General features: G+C 45.5%; 1 protein-coding gene across 6 annotated transcripts in view; it reads right to left on the reverse strand.

The window, feature by feature from the left end:
• ascc3 (activating signal cointegrator 1 complex subunit 3) overlaps positions 1–16,312 on the reverse strand; it is a 144,329-nt gene that overhangs the window by 117,930 nt on the left and 10,087 nt on the right. For all 6 annotated transcript variants that reach the window (XM_085290481.1, XM_085290484.1, XM_085290482.1 and 3 more), the window contains one exon: positions 2,772–2,889. In XM_085290481.1, the coding sequence (XP_085146607.1) occupies positions 2,772–2,889 (118 nt within the window). The remainder of the gene's footprint in view (positions 1–2,771; positions 2,890–16,312) is intronic.

Consider the following 16,312-nt stretch of genomic DNA (forward strand, 5'->3'; position numbering starts at 1 on the left):
TAAGGATGTCATGTACAATACTCAGCTGGAAAAGATCGGCTACACTGTAAAAGGTTCGGCTCGGACATTTTATGACATACGGAAACCTTTTCTAACTTACTTTGAAAGTTTAAATCCAGATACTATTGCTTAATGTGTGTGTGTTTTGTTTTTTCCCCTTGCTTGCATTCATTTATGTTATTATTTACTTTTTATCTGTAATTTTATTTTATCTTATTTCTTTCTTCTCTGGCTGAGTTTTAGTTACACTGTTCTGGGGAGGGGGGGGGAGGGCTGTTTGTTAATACTGCTTTAATTGTTGTTAAAAGCAATTTTTTGTTCAATAAAAAGACCTCGATCAAAAAAAGGTGTGTCTCTCATAAACACCCACACCTTCTAGGGTGGATGAAATGAACTTACACGTAACAGCTCATCTGATTAGTCGCTCCAGTAACTCTGCTTCAATGTTATCTCTATGGCATACATGCTAACATGCTAACAGGTTTGAGTAGAATATCAGTCAAAACCCCCGATGGTCCAGCTGCAGTCCTCACCATAACAAAGCCAATAACACAAAGTGACGGTATCTCAGTGCTTTGTAGATTTATCATGACTTTCTGTTCCTACTTGGCCATTTGAACTGATACTGGTAATTATGGTAATTGTGTTTTCTACAACTTTCAGGGACTGGTGCCACCTGACGGTTGTACAGCCTGGAGGCTGAGGGTTAGCACTGGCAGCTGCTAGTCTTGATTTGTTATTTATAGTTTGATTGACATGCTAATTAGTAACTAAAATAAATGTAGTGGAGTACACCCTGTGCTCCCTTTGCAGAGCAGCCCTGCACACTGCAGATATTAATGCAAGAGAGTGGACGGGTGGCTTTAACCCTTTAAAGCCGGTCGGGGCGGCCACGCTTCGTTTTGCGTAACTATTTTTAAATCCCGGTAGCTCTGCAACCACGTGAGCTAGCACAATAATTTTTTTTGCATATGAAACCGGAGGAGTTGTACTTACATCTGATGCCATCAGCTTGTCCTCGGTCACAGTTTCCTTCCACATAAAGCTTTGCAAAAACTGCATAAAAAGCACTTGCAGCAACAAAAACATAATATTCCAGAAACACGCTTTGCCGATCCTATCAGCTGTTTGTAACACTTCCTACGTCCATCAGCGCGAACTATTGCATGTCCGCCATGACCTGCCCGAAACCGGAAGTGACGTCATTTTGCGGAAATGTAGTTTTTTACCATTAGGGCCTCATGAGCCTATACTGGTGTTTTTAAAAGTTATGTTTGGCTTTGTGACTTTCTGTGTCGTTTCTGGGATGCTTAGGACTCATATTGCTCTGCTGGAAATAGTTTATTTTGATGCACATGCTGTTTTTTTGCAAATTTGCATTATAATATTTATTTTCGTTTTTCCTGCAGTATATAAAAATTGGTGTATTTCAAAAATAAAACTATGAAGACACTTAAAATAAATTTCCTGTGGTGGGAAACTATTTTGTGCAACTTTTTTGTATTTACAGTTTTGAGGGATAAGCCTCTTAAATTTCTCTAACTAGAAATATATGTTAAAAAAACAAAAACGATTTTAAATGTTTTTGTAGTTCATTGCACTTTTTTGCAATTTATGTAATTACTATGCACTTAATGCAGACATATTATTAAAATTTTGGCTGTAATGGTTGTATTGATGTATAGCAACTTGAAATGCTCCCAGAAATGGCTCCACAGCATGTAAGAATATACTATAAGCTCTGGCGGACTTGGTTCTATGGTAGGTCTTAAAGGGTAAATCAACCTGCAGATAGTTTTACTATAATCAGCTACATGTTCAACTCTCCCTCAGACTAAGCCAGGAGTTTGTCTCCATGCAGGCAGCTTTTTAGTTCATTTATTTTTGTAAAAAAACAAACAAAACCTCCCTCACTTTTTAAAAGTCCTTAAGAAAAGTTAAAAACACAAACGGACAAAGCTGACAGACAAACGGAGAAATGCTCTCAGTTCTCAGTCATTGTTAGGGAATCAGGTCAGGGCTGTGACTACCACTGCATGTCGGACCAGTCGCATGTCGGACCAGTCGCATGTCGGACCAGTCGCATGCTGAATGAAATGAAGGTTCAATGCAACAATGTGTGAACTGTTATCAACAGGAACATTAAGCAGACTTAATGCTGGATGATAAGAAGTTAGGAAAGACTGCTAAGATGGTCTACTGTAGATTCAAATGTAGCACCAATCATCTGTGTCTCTAAGACTCATCATCATTATCTGACAACAGCGTCTAAACACGCTTCACTCCCTGATGGCGAGGAAAGCACAGTCAGCTGGACACACACACACACAGCAGGTTAGATAAATAACAACCATCCCGTCCACACATGCAGAGAAATACTGCAGCACTTTGTTACACAGTGCTACGGTCCAGTGCTAATATCTCAGTATCCTCTGATACCACCATGCAACAGCATCAGAGTTGTTAGCCTGTGGTGCTAACACTCCAACAGTCAGTCACAGCAAGCAGAGCAATGGTGCCTGTGTAACCTTAGACTTCAGATACGTTTAAAACTGCAGGTTATGACCAAGGACATCTGAAACTCTGTGTTTAACCCTCACCGATCAAACGAGCTTCTCCCTTTTAGGCTAGTTTTACTGTGCAGGACTGTCCCTACAGTGCAATCCAATCCAAAGGATGCAGTCATGTTAGGACGCTGCGCACTGAACACAGTACTTATTCTTCCATGAGTATTTCCCCCCCTGAGGTGACATGCCTGCCATGGGCCTTACCTGATGGATAGACAGTCCTGTCAGGTTGGATGCGGAGGAGGGAGTCAACAATGGCCGCCCTTCGCTGCAGAAGGGTTGAGATCATGTCCAGCCCCTCTGGGCCGAGCAGCTCAAACAGCTGGAGACAGGAACAGGAGAAGACAGTCAGTACTTGGAAAAAAACATTTCTCATTGGAAATGAATAGACGTGACAGGCTGGTGAGGATCAGTGGAACAATGCAGCACCCTTATCCCTCGTCTATAAGGGTTGGTCTCAGAATGGAGGCTGTGACAGAGAGCACAGCAGGAAACTGTCGAGGCCTTGCTTTGCTCTGTGGTTTCTAAACTTCGTGGTCCCTGTGAATATCTGTTCTATTCACGCTGGGAGTGAGAGGAGAGGTGATGTCCTCTCCTCTCAGTGGACGGAGGGGGTGAGGTTTCATCTGCTCACAGGGATGTTTTTTAAATGAACTCTCATGAATCCTGGCCTTGGAACTGACTGATTAGGTGTGGGCTCTGCAAGGACAGTGACAGACTTTCTCCTTCAAATGGCTTGTGTGCAGTCTCCATCCTTCAGGCAAATGTTAACTGTGTAATAAGTCTGCACGTGCACAGCTACGGGTCAGCAGTGGCAAGGTCTGTGTGGTCTGCTCATTTCCAGTGAGTAAATGGAACAAAAGAACCAGAGTGGAGCTGAGTCACAGGAGGGCATCCTGAAACCACGTGCACAGGAAAAATACACTGAAGATTCCTTTTCAGGAGGATGGTGGTTCGATCCTTGACTCCTCTGAGCCTAATGCCAAGATTGGTGCTGAAGAGGAGAATTACACAGGATGAATGTGGACAAGTCTATGCATGGAATAAAGTAGCTTTAATGCAGGTTTGGAACATCAGTCCATTTACCTGGTCAGGATTAAAAAGGCCTTTTTTATTTGATTCACCTGCTGTTAACATCCAAGCAGCCATGAAATAAGAACAAAGTCAGAAGCAGTACTTACCACTGTAACTGATCCTGTGCCCAGTTTGGATCATCTGCACCAATGACTGGATAATTATAGCACAGCTTAACTCATTTAGGACGGCCTTACTAAACTAAAGAGCATTTTTACATTAGGTTACACTACATGTCATGATATTACATTTTTATATTGAACTGTATGAGAACTAAATATAAACTGACAACACACATGATACTGATGCATGACCAAACATAGTGCTGGGCCATATCATACCGTTCACGGTAACACCGGTATAATGTTGGGCAACGATAAGAAAATGAAATATGGCGATAGAATATGGGTAAAACGCGCATGCACAGTGCCTTTGTTTACATACGCACATGGCGGAAAAAGCATGGCAGCGAATGAGAATGAGAAGGGAGAAAGTGGATCGTTGAATGAAACCATGAACCAGAACTGGTTTGTAAAAATGCTGCAGCTTCAGTGGTGTGGAACTGGTTTAGCTTTCGTCCGTCAGATACACAACAAAGCACTATTTTTGGTAGCGCATGCTAGCGGGCCGTCGTTATTACCGCGTTGTTTGGAAAATACGGCGCACTTTAAATCAATCCTTTGATTTTTCTGAAAGTCGACAGAGCCCCTTATAACCCCGTGTGCCTTATGTATGAACTCTGGTTGTGTTTACTGACCTCGAAACCATTTTATGTACACGGCGCTCAGAAATCTGTCAAATGTTTCAGTACGACTTTTATGCTCCTTATATCTGGAACAAACTCCCAGAAAGCCTCAGATCAGCTGAAACACTCAGTTTATTTAAATCCAGGTTGAAGACTCACCTGTTCTCAGCTGCATTTGAATAAAGCACCAAATCCACACTTTTAAGCTTAAATTTCAAAACTTACATTAACTACTGATTTTATCTACTGTTCTGATTTTATCTGTTTTGATTTTACATACTGTTTTGTTTGTTTGTTTGTTTGTTTGCTAAGTGGGTTTAGAGCTCTGGGTAGCTCCCCAACTGGGTCTAGAGAGTATTTTAAATTCAGGGAATTTAAAATAGAAAGTAGCTCGTCCACAGAAGGACTGGTAGCTCCCCTTACGATAAGGGTTCAGATCGCGCGAACAGGTGTGAATGTGAATGTGTGTGTTTACTTAGTTAGTTTGTTTGCTTGTTTTAATCAATTTTAAATCATGCTTTTTATTTGTTTTTGTTTCTAATGTCTCTGTAAAGCACTTTGAATCACCTTGTTGTTGAATTGTGCTATACAAATAAATTTGCCTTGCCTTGCCTTGCCTAGTACGACTTTGCTGAGCTACGAAGCCGCACCGCTTGATGGATTGTCGGAGCATTACGGCTATCGTAGGCGGAGCCTCGCGGAGTGATACGTACTGTGCTTCAACATAATGTTACCGTATTGTGTGTGTTTAACCTCTTTTTAAGTTTTGTGGATGTTATACATGGTTATGCTGAGGATGTGTCGGCTCCACTGGAAATGCCTTTTGGTTAAACTGTCAGCGAGGAATTTGCATTTGCACTGTTAAATGTTTATATAACTTTAATGCAGATAAAAAACAGCTGCTTGTTTAAGTGAAAATACATTGATGGGTTTTTTTTGCACTAATAAAGTTGTGGAGTTTTATTTTGTATTTTGTCTCGTGTCAATTATATCGTCAGTTATATCGTTATCACAAATTCTCAAATGTGTATGGTGATAAATATTTTTGGACATATCGCCCTGCTCTAACCAAACACATCGATCTATTAACGTGTTTATAGGCGGACGTTCTCCTACAGTGTTGTTAAAAAGGTTTACAGTGTATTTAAATCCTGGAAAAGCTGGCAAGTTTGACCGTCTACACACATTTTTAAAAGTTGTGTAACATGAATAATTCAGCAGTCAGATGAAGCAACAATGCAGAGTCATGTGTACAGAGGATCCACTTTCACAGAGCTGGGTTCTTCTACCAAAACAATGTTTAAATGACACCCAGCTGATCGACTCAAAGCTCCCAACACAAAGTTGCTGAGCAGGTAGCATCACCACAGAGGAGAAATATGAGAACAGTGATATTCTGAGCACAGAGCATCAAATCATGGCTGGACTAAAGGTTTGTAAGAGGGGAGAGTGTACTGTGCTAACTGGATCACTTGTATCTAAAGCACGAACAGCAGATCAAACTATCAGAGGATCGATACATCAGGCTTTGTTCACTGAGACACTGAAGAGCAACCGTATGAACAATTCTCACACAATTTAGTAAATGAAAACACTCCAATCAGGTCATGGAGAGAAGGAGAAACAGGGAGGAAGGCTAACACATGGCAGCATTAGGCGTGGTGTATCCCAATGAATCACACTAAAGGTGGGTAAATCAATATGAAGGTGAAAAACACTGGCAGACAATGAATTATACACAGAGAAATGGGAGCATTCACCAGCAGTGAATCATCTCCACCCTGATAAATGAGAAGCAGTACTCCACCCTCGGGTTTGATCTTTGTGGGGAAGGACTCAGACGGAGACAGAATAATGAGCCCAGGCATCTCCAAGCTTTGAACAGCTACTTAAGACCACAAGCTCTGACTTGCCTTCAGTACAATGGTTCCTCCACTGCACATTTACTGAGAAAGGCAAACATCCTAATATGATTGAAAGCTTTTTGAAACTCTCAGATATGCTATGAACGATAGGATGATAGGATGAACGATCAGGTCTGAACACAGGTCAACTGAACAGTCCTCTGACTCTTGTTTTGGACCTGATCACTGCCAGATACACTTCTCAAAACAGATCTGACTGCATCCAACCAGAAATAATAGGAAGTGAGATCATTAGGTTATGGATTAGCACCAGTATCGGTACCAGTACCCGTGCCAGTATCAGTACCAGTGCCAGTATCAGTATCAGTATCAGTACCAGAAAAGCAACATTTAACGAGTATAGTCCAACTGCTTGTGGTAAACACAGAAGGGTTGGTCATGATTTCCAAATTTCCAGATGTAAATAAATAAATAAAGTCATACATAAACACATAGTAGGCATAACATAACAACATAATATTTAATAACTACACCCTTTTTGGCTCCTACCTCAAAGCACACTGTGCGCTGTAAATCTTACGTGCTGCATAATAATAATATTTAATATTTAGTGTTATATACACAATCACGATGGTGTTGTGTTTATTATATTGCTGGTTTTGTTTGCTAATTTTCTCTTTTTTTCTCTCAACAGGTGATCCAGGTGATATATATAAAAATGTGTTTTTTTTGCCCCCCGTCTTTTCTTTTCCCTTTTCTTTGTCCTTCATCACTATTCCTCTTCCCCGCTGTCTTTGTTTCCCTCCCTCCCCCCTGTCATGTCTGTCCCATCTGTAACAACTGAAAATAAAATAACATAAATAATAACAACATCCAACATGTGGCGGGACTTCTGCTGGAAGAACATTATACGCTATTTCATAACGCCTAAACAGAAGTCTAAATTCAGTGCTACACCTGCGTTTTGCTGGAGGAATTGTGGGGAAGACATGGCTGATTACGGTCATATATTCTGGTCCTGCCCACTCATACGACCCTTCTGGATGGAAGTTATAAAGATAATTACAGAGGTGTTGGGATTCCACGTGTCTTGTACATTTACCTCATTGTATCTGGGATATTTTACAGACGATTTAGTTACAGATGATGTTTACCTTCTGAAAGTTCTCTTGGCTTCTGCGAAGAAGGCCACAACAAAACGCTGGCTCTGTAGAGATCCTCCCACTGTAACACTTTTTACCTCTATAGTGGAAGACGTCAAATTGATGGAATGTATGACTTTCACTCTGCGACTGCAGGGAGATTTGGGAAGGAGACGGTGGAGAAAATGGCTGGACTTTACAGCTTGTGGCAGCACCCTTTGATGCATAGAATTAGTAATGCAGACTTGTTGACGTATGTATGTGTGGATGTGCAGATGTATGTACAGGTGTATGTTATCTTCCCATGACCTCATACTGTTTCTGTTTTTTCTTTTTTTCTTTTATCTTGCTGCATAAAAATGTTCCTAAACAAATAAAAAGTGTTAAAAAAATAATAATAATAACAACAAAGGTCAATCAAATGGACCAACACAGCAAGGCAGGGATGGTAAAGTAAATCCGTTGGGCTTCTCTCTTTGCCTTCAGACAATAATTCTGATGGCAAAAGAACCAGACGGGACAGGCGGCCAAAAAAACAAAAAAACACAACAACTTTTTTATCAGTAACAGTTTGGATTTATGTTTCTCATTGAATCCTGGCAGCAGAGAATGAATTTGTCCCCCTTAATGAGCTCTGCCTGGTCGGCTGTCACTTCATCGGGACTCCGCGTTTGGACCATCGTGGTGGTGGACGTGGCACCGTTTACTGGGACAGTTTGTCCTGCAGAGTTATGGACTCTGAGACTTTCCCCTCCTTTGAGTCACAACTTCATACGGTTGGTTCATCAAATATACTTTACTGTGTTTTATTTTACCATCCTCTCAACCCTGCTGGTGTTTTTATTCAGGATTTTACAGACTTTTTATCTTCCACTATTCAACTGGAGAAAGTCTTAATGATCAGGGATTTCAGCCTGCACGTGGACGATCAGGATACGGATGATGCTTGCTCTGAAATGTTCTGATTTGTTGGACCCTCATGCGATCACTGATGCTGATGTTGCTACTCAGGGTTTTAACAATCATTGTCTGGAGATATTAAATTCGGTGGCACCTATGAAGTCTGTCATTGCTGCCCGGAAAGAGCTCATCCGTGGATAAATGATGACATAAGGAAAGTCAGAAGAATCTGTAGGAAAGTAGAACGCCTTTGGAAAATCAACTAAACCTGAAGTTCACAGGCTCCACCTTAGGAAACTTTGGGTTTCCCTTCACGAAAACATAAAAACAGCCAGATCAGGATATTTCAGCTCAGCTAATCTCATCAAATAAGAGAAATTTGGAGGTGCAATTTGAAACCATAAACTCTATTGTTTTCCCCGTGGTCCACCCAGTACCCGTGACCTCTAAATCTGAGAGTGATGACTTTCTAAATTTCTTCGTGGATAAAGTTAATAATGTCCGTAAGAGCATTGGTTCTTCAATACTGACTGTTTGTGTCTCTGGTCCACCTCCCCCTCATTTACTGTCAGTGTTTAACCCAATGACCATACATGACCTTTCACTCCTGCTGGATACAATGAAAATCGAATAGTTATGCCTATAACTTCTGTTCCCTGAAGGAGATGAACGAGGTACAACACATAAGTACGGGATATCACGCCCTCGCGTGTCCTGGCTGAAGAAACTTTATTCATGCCTTTAAGGCAGATGACGTGTGATGACACGCGCATGGCCCCGCCTGCACATATAGCCGCTGTCATCACAGTCATCCCTCAGTTCGATAGCCGCTCTTCACCGAGCCAAACTGCTCAGTGGGGCCACCTTGTGTTGTACCTCGTTCCTCTCCTTCAGGGAACAGAAGTAGACATACATGTTCCCTTTCAGTCGATTCACTCAGTACAACACATCACCACATCCTTAGTGAGCGGTAGACCCAGCAGAAAGGACAGCATGAGCCACCGAAGGGGCTGTAACGTCCAACCGATAAAACCGCGCAAAAGTGTCCAGTGATGCCGCACAAATATCAGCTACAGGCACCCCTTTAAAAAGAGCCCATGAGGTTGCCACCCCCCTGGTGGAATGAGCTTTCACCCTGTGGGGCAAAGCAAGACCTCTGGTGCCGTATGCCAGTGAGACAGAGCTCTACCTCTATTTGGATTAGCGAAGCAGACTCAGACACACTCTGAGTGCGCTCAATGTAGGTGCGTAGCACACGCACTGGACAAAGAGAATGCATCCTCCTCTGCTCCTCAGATGCAAAAGGAGGGGAGCAAAAGCTCAGCAACTCAAACTCCACTGAGCTATAAGACGCAGGCATGATCTTGGGAAAATAGGCAGCATTTGGACGCAATACAACCTTGAGACCATCAGGAGAGAACTGTGTGCAGGAGGGATGCACAGAGAGCGCATGAAGGTCACCCACTCGCTTTGCTGAAGCCAACGCGAGAAGTAATGCAGTCTTATATGAAATTTCATAGCCACAGACTCAGTGGGTTCAAACGGGGGCTATAAAGGGCCCCCAGCACCAAAGACAAGTCCCAAGCAGGGACACTGGACTTAAGCACAGGTCTCAGCCGGTGAACCCCTTTCAGAAAATGTATGGCAAGGGGATGTGCACCTGGTGTCATCAAAGCCAATATGACAAGCAGATATAGCTGCTAAATAAACCTTAACTGTCGAAAATGAAAGGCCCTTATCCAGCAGCTCCTGCAGGAATGTCAAAACATCCACAATAGAGCACTGAAATGGGAGAGTGTGGCAGTCCTGGCACCATGTAAAGTGTAAAGTGTGCGTGTTAGTCCCCATAGGGAAATAGTTCCTCTGCATTTAACCCATTCACCCAGTGAAGCAGTGGGCAGCCGCCAGTGCAGCGCCCGGGGAGCAGTGTGTAGGGACGGTACCTTGCTCAGGGGTACCTCAGGGTAGCCGTTCAGTGGAGTCGAACCCCCGACCTTCCGATCATGGGGCCACCACTCTACCTACTGAGCTATCCCTGCCATTGCTCGAAGGCTCACCATTTGTAAGCATACAAGCCTCTAGTAGATGAGGCCCTAGCGCTCTGAATTGTCGCTTTCACACTAGGTGGCAAACCCTTAGCAATCAAGTTTAACCTCTCAGCAGGTAAGCATGAAGGCGCCACAGATCCGGGCGCAAATGAACCACTTCTCCGCCCGCCTGAGAGAGGAGGTCCCTACGGAGAGGAAGCTGCCAAGGACTTGCTGCTACCAGGCTGATTATCTCTGCATACCACGACCGTGTGGGCCACCAAGGGGCCACTAGAATCAGAGAGAGGGAATGCCGACGCACTCTCTCTAGAAGTGGAGATATCATTTCCACTGGGGGAAATGCATACAGGAGCACGTCTGGCCATTGGTGCGCTAGCGCGTCCAAGCCCAAGGGTGCATCGTGGTCGATTATGGAGAAGAACAGGGGGCAGTGAAGCAAAAAGATCTATTTGCCCCTTGCCAAATAGGTCCCAAATCTGAGCCACTATTAAAGGGTGTAACCTCCATTCTCTCACCAGAGGACCCCCTGGAGAGAAGGTCCGGCCCCAGGTTCAGGTGGCCCGGGACATGGGTGGCTCTTAGAGACAGAAAATGAACACCATAACAGCAGAGAGTGAGACAGCTTCAACAGGGGAGGAGAGTGTGTTTCTCCCTGCCTGTTTATGTAAGACACCACTGTTGAATTGTCCGTCCTGACTAAGACATGCTGGCCCTTCAGGACTGGACAGAAATGCTTTAGAGCTAAGAACACTGCTAACAGCTCTAAGTGCGGACCAGATCCCTCGCACCCTTGCACAGCGCTCCCCACCCTCTTAGGGAAGCATCTGTGGACACCACCTTGCGAAACAACACCCTCCCGATCCGAGAGCCCTGATGCAGCAGCCTGGGCTCCCTCCAAGGACGGAGAGCTAGCATGCAAGACGCGGTTACCTGCAGCCTCCTCCGGAGGTGACGCGATGCACACAGGCGGTGAGAGAGAGTCCAGTGTTGAAACGCTCTCATTTTTAACAGTCCAAGTGGCACTACGGCGATCATAGATGCCATCATGCCCAACAAACGTAATAGCGTCTGGAAACGCAGTCTGCGTCCCAACTGAAATTGAGCGAGGCAGCGATGAAACGCGGCCACTCTGTGCTCCGACAAACGTGCGCAACTGGAAAGCGAGCATATTTCCAAACTGAGAAAAGAAATCTGCTGACTCGGGATTAGCGAGCTCTTTTGAAAGTTCACAGAGAACCCCAGTGTCTGAATGTGTGACAGAACCAGCGACAGCTGTGTCTCCGCCTGCTCTCTGGAGCAAGCTACGAGAGCCCAGTCGTCTAGGTAGACTAAGATGCGGATGCCTCTCTCTCTGAGGGGCGCTAGCGCTGCTTTGGCACATTTCGCAAAGGTGCAAGGAGCGAGCGACAGCCCGAACGGCAGCACTAGGTATCCGTAGGCTACGCCCTTGAATGCAAACCTCAGAAACTGCCTGTATTTCGGGTGTATAGCCACATGAAAAAAAAGCATCTGTTAGATCGATTGTTGCAAACCAATCTCCCGGGCCGACCGCATTCAAGAGCTGTTAGCATCTTGAACCTGTACGTTTGTAGATACGTGTTCAAGACTCACAGGTCGAGGATGGAACGAAGCCCTCCCCCTTTTTTCGGAACAACAAAATAACGGCTGTACCAACCTTTGTCTGCTTCCGAAGTGGGGACCACTCGTATTGCTCTTTTCTGCAATAGTGCCTTTATTTCCTCTCTGAGTATCATCACCGCCTCGGTGTTGACAGTCGTGTTTACGACTCTCTGGAAACGAGGCGGCTTGACCCGGAACTGGAACCGGTAACCCATGGCAACAGTTCGCAGCACCCACGGAGAGGGGGCGCAAGCACGCAACTGAGGGAAGTGAGCAGCCAGCCGGCTGACCTGCAGCACCGTCGGCAGGGCGTTGTCGCCCCCCAGTGTGTCTGCAGGGGACTGCATCACCTGCCCGACCTGGCTCATTCTGCCTGCAGGCTGAGCATTTGTGATTGTTTGAGAATAAACGACACTCTTTATTGATTGTAACATGGGAACATGTACATTCATACATTTTGTTGGAGGCACCTTTTCTGGGGCACAACAATGAAAAACAGCGGGAACACTCGATGTGGTCACCTGAACATTTAACACACCTGAACAGGGAGTTACCTGGGGCATTTTGTGTGCAGGGGTTTTGTGCTTGGGAGACAGTGTTAGGAAAGTGCAGCGCCTTCTGGGGCCGACAACCTGAACAAAACTTAAGCGGCACCTCTTGGGTGGCAACAGAGGGGTAAAAGCAGCATCTCCCTGCTGCTGGACCCCTTCTCCACTCGAAACCACAGCTAGGAGGGCTGAGGCTTCTTCCTCCTGGGCGTCGGTTCCCGCCGGGGGCCCGAGGGTGGACCTTTGCTCCAGGCTGACTGGCGTGGAGCTCGGGCCGGAGGATGTGCTCTCGCTGGCGGCACACCCACTTCAGCAGTGGGCACCAGTCTCTTGCCAGTCGGCAGAGGAGCGGCGGGCCTGTGAGAGCTGGCTGCGGGCTTGGGCTGACGTCTGGGGATGATGTCGCGCAGAGCTTCCGTCTGCTTCTTCCTTCAGATCGAATCTAGCCTGAATGGCTTCAAGTGAATGTCTGAATATCCCAGCTGCAGACACTGGTGCGTCCAGATATACAGCCCTGTCCCTATCTGGGACGTCAGAGAGGGTCAGCCACAGGTGCCTCTGCGCCACTACTGTCGAAGCCATCCCTCTGCCAAGGGAGAGCGCTGCACAGCGAGACGCACGGAGGATGTGATCTGTGGCAACTCTGACCTCGTTAAGAAGAGGTGCCAGCGGGCTGTCATCAGGAATCAGCGATCTGAGCTCCGTCAGGCACATCGCCTGGTACATCTGGAGCATGGTGACGGAGCTCATGGCGCGAGTAGTGCCGGCATGAGCCCGATAAATCTTCTCCAGCTGCAAAGCAGAGAATCTGCCGTACTTGGACAGCAGAGTTGCGGGGCCGCCGACACCATGGTTATGGGACGGGGTCAGATAAGCAGCCAGAGACGGCTCCATAAGGAGTGGGTTAGCTAAGCCAGCCCCCTCGGCGCCGTCCAATTCCATGGACTGTCCATAGCCGGGCATAGTGACCCAGGTAGACAGAGGTTTGTCCCATGATGCTGTTAGCTCGCACACAAAGTCTGGGAACATGAGCTGGCGGAGGAGAGGGCCAGTCACATGCAGCTTCTCAGCAGCACGGCGAAACAGGGAGAAAAGAGTGGCATCATCGTGGCCGACCGGCGCAGCAGCAGCGGCACATTGGGCCGACAATGAGCTCTCCTGCTCATCCTCTGACAAACCATGGATGTCCAGGCCGATGTCCAGCACATCATCGTCTTACTGGGGAGCGCTGCAGAGTTCAACCCAGGCTGAAGCCCGTCAGCGCTCCTGCATGGTTCCGGCTCGTCATCGGCTAACCCATCAACATATTCCATGTGGTCAGCCCAGCTAATTGCGGGGACATCAACCAGATAATCCTCGTCTTCAGACTCGGACGAAGCCAGGGCTCCAGACTTGGAAAGGAGAGGGTCATGCTGTGCGACAGCCCAACACTTTTTCCACAAACATCAACCGTCTTTCCAGGGTCGAGATTCTTACTCTGGATGGCATTACCTTGGCCTCCAGTAACGCTGTGAGGAACCTTGGAGTCATTTTTGACCAGGACATGTCCTTCAACGCACATATTAAACAAATATGTAAGACTGCGTTCTTCCATTTGTGCAACATCTCTAAAGTTAGAAATATCCTGTCTCAGAGTGACGCTGAAAAACTAGTTCATGCATTTATTACTTCCAGGCTGGACGACTGTAATTCATTATTATCAGGATGTCCTAAAAACTCACTGAAAAGCCTTCAGCTAATCCAAAATGCTGCAGCAAGAGTCCTGACAGGGACTAGAAAGAGAGAGCAGATTTCTCCTGTTTTGGCTTCCTGTTAAATCCAGAATTCAAAATCCTGCTCCTCACATACAAGGTCTTAAATAATCAGGCCCCATCTTATCTTAATGACCTTGTAGTACCATATCACCCTATTAGAGCTCTTCGCTCTCGCTCTGCAGGCCTACTTGTTTTCCATTAGTACCTACTCGGATCGACTGTTCACAGTTTTCGGGGTTTTCATTAGGTCATAGTACTTGGTACCGGGTACTACAATAGTTCCTGCACAGCCAGGATTCCAAGCGATCCGAGCAGGTACTAAAATGTGATGTTGTCAGACCGCATGCTAGCAACTGGCTCGTCAGTGGCGTCACTCGATGAGACATGAGAGAGTCTCATGCACAAAAATCAAAACCACCATTTTTGAAACCCGGCGATGAGGGAGATGGCTACAAAACCAACGGCGTGGTCCCCGAGTGTGACGAAAAGCCACAGAGCGAGCAGCAGGTGTATCATCGCCTCCACCTCCATCTTTGTTCTATGGTTTGTGTCGTATACCAATTACGTCACAGGACACTCGGCCGCGTTGCTATGACGATGACCACGCATATTAGGTGGTAATCAGCTGTAATGGAAAACCAGTTGATAATGGAAGAAGTCAACATAAGCTTAAAATTATAAAGATGTAAAGTTTCTGAGATATCTCCCTGCTACTGTACTGAACTCCCCTCACTATGAAATGACATGACCAAATCTGTATGTAACTAAATGGCTTTGCAGTCCGCGGTTCCCGCCTGCACTCAGCACCCACCACAAAATGTCAGCAATCCAAGGTCACCAATGAGAAATAATAAGAAGCGAGTTTCTCCATTGTTGGCTTTAATGCCACAGAGTGCAAAGCCTTTAAACTTTAGTGTTGACTTTGGAGTCACACAGAGGTAGATGCATAGAGAGCCTGCAGGTGCACTCTCACAGTGTGTTTCCGTGTGTGTCTCTGCTCACACACACACACACAGCAGTCTACACCTGAGGATGTCTGTGGGAAAGTTGGCTTCCAAATGTCAACTACGTGAGAAACATTGGAAGCAACTGGAACCAGCTGAAGTTGTACAATTCTGACTCTGTGCTAAATTGATAGAAGGGCTGTGGGGTAGGGGCAGATGAAAGCCTGGACATATAAGTGAAGTGTTGAAAATCCACAGGCACAAAATGGTTTCCTGCTTCATATAAGAATGTGAAGAATAGCAAATTAGAGGTTCAAATAGGGTGAGAAACAGACCCGTGCAACGAGCAGCCTAATCTGCTTTACACAGGAAGATGTAGATCCAAACAAACCCCAAAGCTGCACAGCAAATCCCTCACACAAAAACTTACACTCCAGTGTTTGGACATTTAAACAGCTGTCACTCTTCAGGGCTGCTGTTTCACCACGTCATACAACGCTTACGTCAAAAATATAAAATACAAATATAAAAACACGTGCTGGCTAGTCACAGGAGCACGCTCAGTGAGAGACTGAGATTACCCATAATGCACCACAGAATGACACAGCAAATCATCTCAGTATTCTTGATATTTATTTATAATCACCTCTGTTAGTCCTTGATATTTATTATTGAGTGATCTGTAAATATTGGTGCGATTTCTTACATTTGAAAATTCTGTAACATATTGCATTGTTTAAATAGTTCGTCTGTTACTGTCCTGGAGCAACTGTAACCCACATAATGTGCTTAGAGATTAATAAAGTATTCTGATCCTGGTTCACTGAAGTTCACTGAGAGACAACAGTTCCCACTTAGACTGAGGTGGAGCTGTCTGTCAGCGGCAGAGCTAAAAACTAACTGAGGGCAGTCTTGATGCTCAATCATCCAGGCAAGAAAGCCCACAAAGGTTGATTCTGTTCATCTGGACGTGGAGCTTTCAGACTGCAGAGAGCTGAGGAACCATTCCCCAGCTCTCTGTGATCACTGGTCATGACAGTTATACAATTATTGCATATTATGATCCTGAACCTCACAGCCACTGCTGCTGGTTTCAGTCATTGTT

Source organism: Mchenga conophoros, linkage group LG11, assembly GCF_057382185.1.
Source record: "Mchenga conophoros isolate Kocher_MC1m ecotype Shallow Benthic linkage group LG11, M_conophoros_male_GT1.1, whole genome shotgun sequence".
NCBI lineage: Eukaryota > Metazoa > Chordata > Actinopteri > Cichliformes > Cichlidae > Mchenga > Mchenga conophoros.